The sequence below is a fragment of the Urocitellus parryii genome, chromosome 8 (genome assembly GCF_045843805.1).
Source record: "Urocitellus parryii isolate mUroPar1 chromosome 8, mUroPar1.hap1, whole genome shotgun sequence".
Classification (NCBI taxonomy): Eukaryota; Metazoa; Chordata; class Mammalia; order Rodentia; family Sciuridae; genus Urocitellus; species Urocitellus parryii.
Window position 1 is genome coordinate 101,691,246 of NC_135538.1, and position 11,985 is coordinate 101,703,230.

Below are 11,985 nucleotides of genomic sequence, written 5' to 3' on the forward strand. Positions count from 1 at the left end.
GTAGTTTTTATTTTTTATTTTATATTTGATTTCTGATTTCATTCCATTGTGGTCTGATAGAATTCAGGCTATTATCTCTGTTTTTTTTTATTTGTGTGTGTGTGTGTGTGTGTGTGTGTGTGTGTATTTACTAAGAGGTTTTTTATGGCATAAGATATGATCTATTTTAGAGAAAAAGGCATGTACAGCTGAGAAGAAAGCATACTTGCTTGTGAATGGATGAAATTTTCTATATATGTCTGTTAAATCTAAATTATTGCTTGCATAATTTATTTCTATAGTTTTCTTGTTTAGTTTTTGTTTGGAAGATCTGTCCAGTAGTGAGAAAGGTGTGTTAAAGTCACCCAGTATTATTGTATTGTCGTCTGTTTGACTCTTGAAATTGAGAAGGATTTGTTTGATGTACATAGATGCTCCATTTTGGGTGCATAAATATTTATAATTGTTATGTCATGCTTATATATATTTCCCTTAAGAACTATGAAATGTCCTTCTTTATCTCTTCTGATTAACTTTGATTTGAAGTCTACTTTATTTGAGATAAGAATGGAAACCCCTGCTTGTTTGACAATTCATATGAGTAATAAGTTTTTTCTCATCCTTTCAGCTTCAGCCTGTGAATGTCTTTGCCCATGAGGTGAGTCTCTTAAAAACAGAATATTGTTGGGTTTTTCTTTTTAATCCAGTCTGCAAATCTATGTTTTTTGATTGATGAGTTTAGGCATAATATTCAAGGTTATTGTTGAGACTTTATTTGTATTCCCTCCTATTTTTATTTCTGGGTTTTGATTTGTCTTAGTTTCTCATTTGGTTGAACATTCCTTTCTGAGATCCTCCTTTTACTGGTTTTCACTTTTTTTCCCACTTCATCCTAATGTAATAATTTGTTGAGAATGTTCTTTAGTGTAGGCTTGCTAGTTGTGAATTCTTTTACTTTTTGTTTATCATGGAAGATTTCAATTTCATCTTCAAATCTGAAACTTAATTTTGCTGGATATAAAATTCTTTATAGGCATCTGTTTTCTTTCAGAGCTTGAAATATATTATTCCAGGACCTCCTAGCTTTGAGGGTCTGGGTTGAGAAATCAGTTGAGATCCAAATGGTTTCCCCCTATATGTAATTTGATTTTTTTCTCTCACAGCCTTTAAGGTTTTATGTTTATTCTCTGTGTTAGTCATTCTCATTATAATGTGTGGGTCTGCTGTAATTTTGTACATTCATGGTCTTATAAGCCTTTTGTATTTGATTTTCCTTTTCATTCTTTAGGTTTGGAAAATTTTCTGCTATTATATTACTGAAAAGATTTTTCATTCCTTTGGTTTTATCTCTGCTCTTTATCTATTTTGATTGCCCTTATATTTTCTCTTTTAATGTTATCCCATAATTCTTGGATGTTCTGTTCAACACTCTGTCAGTGTTTAAAGTTTCTCAGCCTTGTCTTCTCTGCATGATCAACTCTCCTTTCAAGATTATAAATTTTGTCTTCATTGTCTGAGGTCCTGTCTTCCAAATGGTCTAGTCTGTTGGTGATGAGTTCTATTGAGTTTTTAATTTTGTTTACTGATTTCTTCATTTTGAGAATTTCTGCTTTTTTTTTTCGTGATCTCTAACTCTTTATCCAAGTGTTTTATCACTTCCTGTATTTTTTCTTTAAGTTCACTCCTATACTTTCCTTTACCTCACATATCAATTTAACTATGTACAATCTGAACTCCTTCTTGGAAATTTCGTCTACTATGTTATCAGTGGCTTCTGTTGAAGCATCTTGGTTTGTTTTATTCCCTTGTTTTTTTTTTTTTCATATTGTTAGTGTGTTTTCCCATCTAGAAGTATTGACCTAGGCAGTATAAATTCTACACTATAGACTTATAGTTTTCCAGAATGTTTACAGTGCCTTGCCTTTAATGGTGAGACCAATATCAACAGCACCCAGTGTATACAATATATAGCCATAAACCTAATAGCTCCCACTAAGGCATCTACTGTTTTCTTGCATTAAACCAAAATGATGAGTTCAATAACTATCTATAGTACAGACCAAAAATTTGCTAAAATGGTTTAAAATTTCAAATGGTGGATGAGAGAACAGAGATAGTGTAGTAGTACCCTATATTCATGAGGGAGGAAGAGAGAAGCTAGAAGTAAATATTCACAGGAAGAGTGGAAGAAGAGCCAACAGAGATTGTCTGTTGGTTGGAGAAAAGTTGGAAAGAAAATCCAAAAACAGTATACAAGAAGAGGAAAAAAGAAAAAAAATTAAAGACATAAGAATACAACAAAAATGCAAAACACCATTCATATATCATTGTCCTACACACATTAATGCGTATAAACAAAATCCTATTTCAAATATAGTAGAGACATTAGTTAATCAAAAAATAAAATAAAATAAATCTTACTGGAAAGTCAAACTGTCCCTGTCAGTGTTTAAAGTTTCTCAGCCTTGTCTCTGACATCACTCAGAATCACCAAACCCAGATCAGCCCTCACAAACCTAGCTACTATCCCACCAACCTGGGCTTCAGATACCTCAGGCTTGGCCATCCTGCTATCCCAAGGTCTCAATGGTGCTCCTACTTGCAGAGAGACCACTAGGGATACACTCATGCAAAGAAGCAATCCTGAGATATAGCAGCAAGACAAGGGCCACCAACAATCTCAGCTGGAAGACCTAAGTCTCCTCCAAACCCACAGGCATCTCACACTGGACCTGCAGGTCCTAGCTGGAATCCCTAGAGACTGTTGTGGTGGTACACCTGCTGGCACCTGGGCTGCAGCCCCTGGCTGGTGTTGCAAAATGGGTGCAGCCACGTGCAACCAAACCTGGAGTTTCCCCAATAGTCCTCTAGGCCATGATAGCAGTGGAAGTGGGTGGTTGTTGGTAGCAGGCAGCGGATCAGCAGCACTGGTGGCTGCAGTAGCAGCCACAACTGCAGGTGTGAGGGCATTTTCACCAGGCCATCTCTGTGGGTCAGCTACAGTGTTGGCTTCAGTTGCATCCAGAAAAGTGGTATCTTCTGTGGCAGCAGCAGGTGGTCAGCTACAAGGGCAGCAGCACCCAGAAAGAAGACTTCCAGGCAACCTTGGACTGGCAGCAGCAGAATCAGAGTCAACAGTAATGGCAGTAATGGTGTAGGTAGCTATTAATCGACAGGAGACCTCCAGTTCAGGGCAGCGACCACAGAGGTAGCCGAGGCTGTGCTCATAGAAGATAACTCTGGGTAAGGAAGTGGCATCTTCAGCCACAGGGTCTTTGGCAGCAGCAGCGTCTGGTGCAGCACGTCTGCCTAAACTAGTTTTTATCCATATAAAATTCTTAGAACACTGCCTAGCATATTAAAAATGCTCATAAAAAGATTTGGTTGAAAAGGTCATGATTGGGATTATGTGTTTTCCATTAATGAGTAACCAAAAGTACTTGAATCCATAATTTCCTTGTTCACCCAAAAATGAGTTCACATTTTTCCCCTTGAAGTCCCAATGGAACCAGATCTACTTGTTTGTATTTTCACAGTACTTACACGAATAAGTGCTCAATCTGGCAAGCCAGCAGCATTAATCAACTTGTGATCACTGGAGAAGGCTATAAAACCAAGACTCCTTCTGTCTTACCAAAGACATTTTGAGCTGTCCCACATCACGCAAGTAGCTGCATCAGCAATGAAGATATTTTGCATTTTTCTGATCTTTTTCTTCAACGTGTTTTGTGAACTATCAGGTAACATTTGTAATAAGGAGGATATGTGAAGGACAAAATGTTCTTATAAATGCCTTAGTCTAATTCAAATATAAATAAATATATTGTTAGGGGACTCCATATAAACTTCTTAAAAGACAATCTATTTTTTCATAGAAAAAGAAATAAAAACTGATCATTGAGAAAATATTGGGAATTTTTTTTCCCTCACGATGTAGCTTTGGATCTATGTACTGTGTTGACTTAGGTGATGGAACTATGACTCTTTAACTGCTTTCTACAGCATTTTCTTTTAAAATGAAATTTCATTAACTGATATTGTAGCTCTTGAAAAAAATTGTTTATATAAATAGACTCTTTTGTCCAGGTCCCCTACCTACCTCCCCCCGCCTCCCCCCTTTTTTTTTGTACTGGAGATTGATACAAGGGCACTCAAACCCTGAGAGACATCTCCAGACTTTGATTTTTTTGCTTTTTTTTTGTTGTTTTGTTTTTTTGTTTTTTTGAGACAGGATCTCTCCAAATTGCTTAGGACATCATTAAGTTGCTGAGGCTGGCTTTGAACTTGTGCTCCTCCTCTCTCAGGTTCCCACACACCTGGGATAACAGGTGTGTGCCACAGCACCTGGCTTTCTTCCCTTTACTTTTGAGTGTTCATCCACAAATTATATATTTAAGGATGTCCTATTTATAAAACATGCTAGTACAAAGGAAATACTGTTAGATAAATAAGAATTTATCTTATGCCAAATTATATGCTAAAAGATCTTCAATAATGTTTCCTGGGCATGATTTTATAACAAAATGGTTAAACTGTATGCAGTAAAGAACTTTTATCTGTTTACCTATCTATCTGGATTAAACACAAATTTATAATCATAGCTTATTTTTCCTACTTTCACAACAAAAAGCCGAAGACAAAGCAGAAAGACAACGTAAATGTCGACTGGTCCAGGGTGTTTGCAAGCTTAAATGCAACAGCTGGGAATATGTCTTTACTCACTGCAACTTTGAGCCCTGCTGTGTAATTCGGGAATACAGACGCCCTTAGAATAAAGAGTGCAGCAACTCATGCAAAGGTATACTATGATTCCAATATATTCTCAATGCTGCATTGTAACAACATTATTAATAAAATGAATTTTTACTCTATCCATCTACTTGCAAGTGGGTTTCATCTGGTTTTCTCTATCTTATAATTTAATATTTAATGCTTCTTTTTTATCATTGTCATAAATGAGCTCATTGTGTTTCCAGGTTTCCACATTCCTCATTAATTTATGTCATAATATTGAATTAATTTTAACATAAATTTCTGACACAGTGAAAACAAAGAAATTCAGTGAATTTGAGTTTTAGTAGGGATGGATAATTTCTAGTTTTATTACTAGGACAATTTTCTAACAAGTTGATCATTAGGAAATACAGTGAGAAGAACATATTTGCAAAGGAACATTTGTGACATGTTAAATGTAGTCATTTCTGTTACATATGTGTGTAAGACACAGGAAAGAAAAATAAATTTCAGACATAGATTTGTGGAGCCATTAACTAAAGCTGTGAGGCTAAATAACCCAAAGAAAGGTTAAGAATGAAAAGGAAAAAAAATGTATGCAATCCTAAGGAATAACATTTGAATAATGTAAAAAAAAAAAGAAACATAAAGGAGGATAAGGAGAAGCTAAGCAATGAGAATTCACTCTCAGGTTTTACCTTCTCAGTTGATGTCCCCAAATTCAAGACAGGAAAACCTGTTCCTCTCATGTTCTGTCCAATATAAGCCATGAACATTTTAGCCATCAAGTTTAAGAGAAGTTAATACATGGAAACATTCACCAGAACAGAATCTAACTTTCAGGTTGCAAAAGTTAAAAAATAAAACATGTAAGAATGAATAAATCCTAGGCAGGACCTCTGGAATGATAGAGTAAGAACTCTGGAAATCTGTTCTTTGACAAAAGCCACAAAATATTGGAACAAAGTTGTTGAATACAACTTTATAATAGTTCTTCACATTACCCAGACTTGGAAAAAAAATGCAGTGAACATTATTTAAAAAAACTTGAATCCCAGTAAGAGCAGCAAGATGAGATTTGTGATATTTTAATTGCCCTATTTCTATTCTCCTCTTTTCACTTCCAGGGTAGCCTTGAAAACCAACAGCCTTGCAAACATGTTCACTGTGAATACATAAGGAATACTACAACTTGATAACAAAAGGACAACTTACCCAGCTAAAAATGAACAAAAATATTTGAAAATACATTTCTCTAAGGAAAACATAAAAATGTCTAGCATGTGAAGAATTATTTAGATGTATAATCATCAAAGAAATGCACATCAATATCTCTCTTTCCACTAAGAGAGCCATAATCAAAAGAACAGGTAATACCAAAAGTTGGCTAGGATAAGAAGAAGAAATTGGAACTCTCATACACTGATGGTGGAAAAAAATATAAATTGGGGCAAACACTTTAAAAAACAGTCTGGAAATTCCTGGGAGAGTTGAACTTGGAGTTTTCTATTTGACACCATAATTCCATTCCTAAGCAGATGTAGGAAAGAAATGAAAATATATCATCAAAAAAACTTGTATACACAAATGTTCATAGCAATAGTATTCACAGTAATCAGAACTTGGCAACAATCGAATGTATATAAATTGATGGATGAATAAAATTATGTGATGTATCTATATTACAGAATAATATTCAACAACTAAATGGAATTAAGTATAGGTTTATGCTACAACAAAGACAGACCTTGGGAAAAAAGTGTTAATTGAAAGTAGCCACTCATAAACTGTCACATACTACAGTTTTCCATTAAATACATAAATTATACAGAATAGGCAAAATTATAGATAGAAAGTAGAATACTATTTTCTTAGGTGTCAGTGGGTGATACAGTTTGTATGTAGTTTAATTGTTTAGTTATGTCATTTAAAGGTCCATTGAGATGAAAGTCTTGTCCCCAGGATGGGATGTCACTAGTGGTACATGATAGAACCTTTAGGATGTGGATCCTGGAGGGAGGGCCATTTTTGGGAACAAGCCCTTTCAAGGGATCAGGGAAGTCAGTCTCTCTCTGACTTCCTGTTTTGTGATATTTGCTCCTCCTCACATAAACACATCTCTGCCACAATTTGACTGTAGCTAGGTGGGCCTTCTCCAAACTGAGCTGATGAAGGTGCCATGCCCCCAAACCTCTACAGAAGAAAAATAAACTTCTTTGTATAAGTTAGTTGCCTCTAGTATTTCACTGTAGTAACACAAACCTGACTAGTAAAGGCGTAAAGGAATTATGAAAGGTGATGGCTAAAAAATACAGTTTCTTCAGGGGTGATGAGGTATTATCCCAAAATATAGCACCTAAGTCTCTGAGAAAAAAAAGCAGATATAAGTATACTCTCATCTTCCCCTTGCCTCATCTCCCCTGAAGCAGCTTGCAAAATTTAGATGTTCTTTCTCCAAATTAGTTCATATAACCCATGAGGTGGTGCACACCTGTAGCCCCAGCTGAAGCAGGCTGAAGCAGGAGGATAATTTGAACTCAAGAATTTAAGGCCAGCCAGGGCAGCATAGTGAGACTCACCTCAAAAACAAACAAACAAACAAATAAAGTGCCCTCACTATACACCAAAGGAAAGGAACATCCTTGCTGAAAGCATCTAGGCAATAAGAAGAATCTGAATACACCGACATTGCTAAGATCACCAAAGATTGTCATCATAGGATTCCCTCTGTCTGATCATACTTTTGCAGAACTGTCCACTCTTCATGAAAACTGAGCATAAAAATGCACAAATTTTCCTGTTCCTTTGACACTTCATTTCTGAGGTTTTCTATGTAATGCACAGCTTCTATTAAGTATGTGCTTATGTTTTTTTTTCTTGTTACCTTTTCAATTGTTATAGGGGTCTCTGCCATGAACCTAGAGGATGGTTAAAAATAAGAAAATCTTTCTTTCTCAAAAGGTTAACAAAAGCATGCTGAAATTGTTTAAGTCTGTGACTACATAACTCCATGAAAATATTAAGTACTATTGAATTTTATACATTAATAGGCAAATTAACCGATAAGTGAGTTGTACATCAATAATTTTATGAAAAAGAAAATTTTATGTCACAAATTATGCAAGTAAAAAAAGCAGTATGTTCACAACTTTTAAATACTGGAAAATTCTTCCAAACTATGATTATACTCATCAAAATAAAAAATATTCAAAAAGTATGAAATAAAGACATGCTCAAGCAAAATATTAAACAAAAAAAACCCTAATAAACACATTTCCGATCATCAATTCTTTTTTAAATTTATTTATTTATTCATTTTGTTATACATGACAGCAGAACGCATTTCAATTCATAGTACACAAATAGAGCACTAGTTTTTTATTTCTCTGGTTGTACACAAAATAGAGTCACACCATTCCTGTATTCATACATGTACTTAAGGTAATGATGTCCATCTTATTCTACCATCTTTTCAACATACCCCCACACCCTTTTCTTTCCCCTCCCTCCCCTATGTCCAATCTCAAGTTCCTCTATTCCTCCCATGCTCCCCCTCTCCCCGCCACCTCCAAACCCATTATGGATCAGCATCCACTATCAGAGAAAATATTTGGACTTTGTTTTTTGGGGATTGGCTTACTCCATCGATTTAACTGCAGATGCTATGATTTTATTATTCTCTTTTAATGCTGAGTTATATTACAGTGTGTGTGTGTGTGTGTGTGTGTGTGTGTGTGTGTGTGTGTTATACCCTAGAGATTAGTACTCTATCTGATGTGTGAGAGGTAAAATTTTTCTTCCAGGATGTAGGCTCTCTATTCACCTCATAGATTGTTTCTTTTGCTGAGAAGAAACTTTTTTAGTTTGATTCCATCCCATTTATTGATTCTTGGTTTTAATTCTTGCACTATAGAAGTCTTATTAAGGAAATTGGGACCTAATCCCAAATGATGAAGATTACGGCCTACTTTTTCTTCTATTAGGCGCAGAGTCTCTGGTTTAATTCCTAGGTCCTGGATCCACTTTGAGTTGAGTTTTCTGCATGGCGAGAGAAAGGGGTTTAATTTCATTTTGTTGCATATGGATTTCCAGTTTTCCCAGCACCATTTGTTGGAGAGGCTATCTTTTCTCCAATGTATGTTTTTGGCGCCTTTGTCTAGTATGAGATAACGCATTTATGTGTTATCTCATACTACACAAAGTTATTTTTCTCTGTGTCCTTTATTCTATACCATTGATCTACAAGACTATTTTGGTGCCAATACCATGCCATTTTTGTTACTATTGCTCTGTAGTATATTTTAAGGTCTGGTATAATGATGCCACCTGCTTCACTCTCGTGCTAAGGATTGGCTTGGCTATTCTGGGTCTCTTATTTTTCCAGATAAGTTTCATGATTGTTTTTTTCTATTTATATGAGGAATGTCACTGGGATTTTGATTGGGATTGCATTAAATCTGTATAGTGCTATTAGTAGTATGGTCATTTTGACAATATTAATTCTGCCTATCCAAGAACAAGAAAGATCTTTCATCATTTAAGTTCTCCTTTAATTTCTATCTTTAGTGTTCTGTAGTTTTCATTGTATGGGACTTTCACCTGTTTTATTAAGTTGATTGTCATGTTTTTTTTCTTTGAGGCTATAGTAAATAGGGTAGTTTTCCTACCTTCTCTTTCAGAGGATTTGTCACTGATATACAGAAATGCCTTTGATTTACAGATGTTGATTTTATATCCTGCTACTTTGCTGAATTCATTTATTGGTTCCAGAAGTTTTCTATACCTCTAAGCATAGAATCATGTCATCTGCAAATATTGCAAATAGTGTGATAGTTTGAGTTTTTTCCCCCCAACAGTATCTCTTTAATTTCTTTCATCTGTCTAATTGCACTGGCTGGAGTTTCAAGGACTAGGTTGAATAGAAGTAGTGAAACAGGGCATCCCTGTATTCTTCTAGTTTTTAGAGGGAATGTTTTCAATTTTTCTCCATTTAGAATGACATTGGCCTTGGACTTAGCATAGATAGCTTTTATAATTTTGAGATTATGGTTCTGTTATCCCTAGTTTTCCTAATGTTTTGAACATGAAGGGGTGCTGTATTTTGTTAAAAGCTTTTTCTGCATGTAATGAGATGATAATATGCTTCTTATTTTTAAGTATTTTAATGCTTTTTAAAAATTTTTATTTTTAAATTATAGTTATATCGTTATTTTATTTTTATGTAGTGCTGAGGATGGAACCCAGTGCTTCAGGCTTGGTAGGCAAGTGCTCTATGACTGAGCCACAACCTTAGCCCTCTTTAAGTCTATTAAGGTGATGAATTAAATTTATTGATTTCCATATGTTGAACCAAACTTGCATCCCTGGGATGAACCCCACTTGATCATGTTACACTATTTTTAAGTACGTTTTTTGTATTCTATTTGTCAGAATTTTATTGAGAATTTTTGCTTCTATGTTCATTGGAGATATTGGTCTGAAGTTTTCTTTCTCTGATATGTCTTTGGATTTGGAATCATGGTGATATTGGCCTCATATAATGAATTTGTTAGTTCCCTCTTTTTCTATTTCATGGAATAATTTGAGAAGTTTTGGTATTAGTTCTTCTTTGAAGGTCTTGTAAACTCAGCTGTGTATCCATCTGGTTCTAGGCTTTTCTTGGTTGGTAGGCTTCTGATAGTATCTTCTATTTTATTGATTGAAATTGATATGTTTAACTTGTATATACTATCCTGATTCTGTTTGGGCAAATCATATGACTCTAGAAATTTTTCAATGCCTTTGATATTATCTATTTTATTGGAGTACAAATTTTCAAAATAATTTCTAGTTACCTTCTGTATTTCTGTGGTGTCCATTGTGCTATTTCCTTTTTCATCACTGATGTTAGTAGTTTCAGTTTTTTCTCTCCTCTTTGTTATCTGGTCTAAGGGTTTACCAGTTTAATTTTCTTTTTTTTTAAAGAACCAACTTTTTGTTTTGTCAATTTTTTCAATTGTTTCAATTTCATTGATTTCAGCTCTGATTTTAATTATTTCCTTTCTTCTACTGCTTTTGTTGTTGATTTGCTATTTTTTATAGAACTTTGAAATGTAATGTTAGGTCCTTTATTTGTTGGCTTTTTCTTCCTTTAAGGAATGAACTCCACTTACTACTGCCTTCATAGTGTCCCAGAGATTTTGATACATTGTATCATTTTTATGGCCTCTAAGAATTTTTAAATTTCCTCTTTTATGTCTTCTGCAATCCATTGTTCATTCAGTAGCATATTATTTAGTCTCCATGTGTTGGAGTAACATCTATTTTTTATTTTATCATTGATTTCTAATTTTATTTCAATATGATCTGATAAAATGCAGGGTACTAGCTCTACTTTTTTGTATTTGCTAAGAGTTGCTTTGTGGCATAATATATAGTCTATTTTAGAGAAGGATCCATGTGCTGTTGAGAAGAAAGTATATTCACTCCTTGATAGGTGAAATAGTCTATATATGTGTGTTAAATCTAAGTTGTTGATTGTATTATTGAGTTCTATATCTTTTCCTTTTTTTTTTTTTTGCTTTTCTTTGGAATATCTATCCAGTGGTGAAAAAGATATATTAAAGTCACCCATAATTATTGTGTTGTGGTCTATTTGATTCTTGAACTTGAGAAGAGTTTGTTTGATGAACACAGATGCTCCATTGTTTGGAGCATATATATTTATAATTGTTATGTCTTGTTGATGTATGGTTCCCTTGAGCAGTATGAAATGTCTTTCTTTATTCCTATTGATTAACTTTGGCTTGAAGTCTACTTTGTTTGATATGAGGATGGAAACCCTGGCTTGATTCTGCAGTTCATGTGAGTGGTATGAACCTTTCACCTTCAGTCTATGGATGTCTTTTCCTATGAGATAAATCTTTTGAATGTAGCATATTTTTTGGTCTTTCTTAAAATCCAATCTGCCAGCCTATGTCTTTTGATTGGTGAGTTTAGGCCATTAACATTCAGGGCTATTATTGAGACTTGATTTGTATTCCCAGACATTTTTGTTGATTTTTGTAATTTAACTTGGTTTCTCCTTTGATTGGTTTTCCCTTTAGTGTAATACCTCCCTTTGCTTATTTTCATTTCCTCCTGATTCAATATTTTGTTGAGGATGTTTTATAGTACATGCTTTCTACTTGTGAATTCTTTTAACTTTTGTTCATGATGGAAGTTGTTTATTTCATTATAAATTCTAAAGCTTAATTTTGCTGGATAAAAGATTCTTAGTTTACATTAATTTTC

The 11,985-nt window shown here is 34.4% G+C and overlaps 1 protein-coding gene across 1 annotated transcript; it reads left to right on the forward strand.

The window, feature by feature from the left end:
* The first annotated feature begins 3,661 nt into the window (after nt 1-3,661).
* Nucleotides 3,662-4,749, forward strand: Defb113 (defensin beta 113). Its single transcript, XM_026400868.1, has 2 exons — nt 3,662-3,719; nt 4,595-4,749. Exons 1-2 carry the CDS (start codon nt 3,662-3,664, stop codon nt 4,747-4,749), a joined length of 213 nt encoding a protein of 70 aa, XP_026256653.1.
* Nucleotides 4,750-11,985: the final 7,236 nt, after the last annotated feature.

Bases quoted from the DNA above. Each gene is read 5' to 3' on its own strand.
- Defb113 (XM_026400868.1), top strand. From the start codon at position 3,662: ATGAAGATATTTTGCATTTTTCTGATCTTTTTCTTCAACGTGTTTTGT. The intron at 3,720-4,594 runs GTAACATTTGTA...TATTTTTCCTAC, and splicing joins CGTGTTTTGTGAACTATCAG to TTTCACAACAAAAAGCCGAA.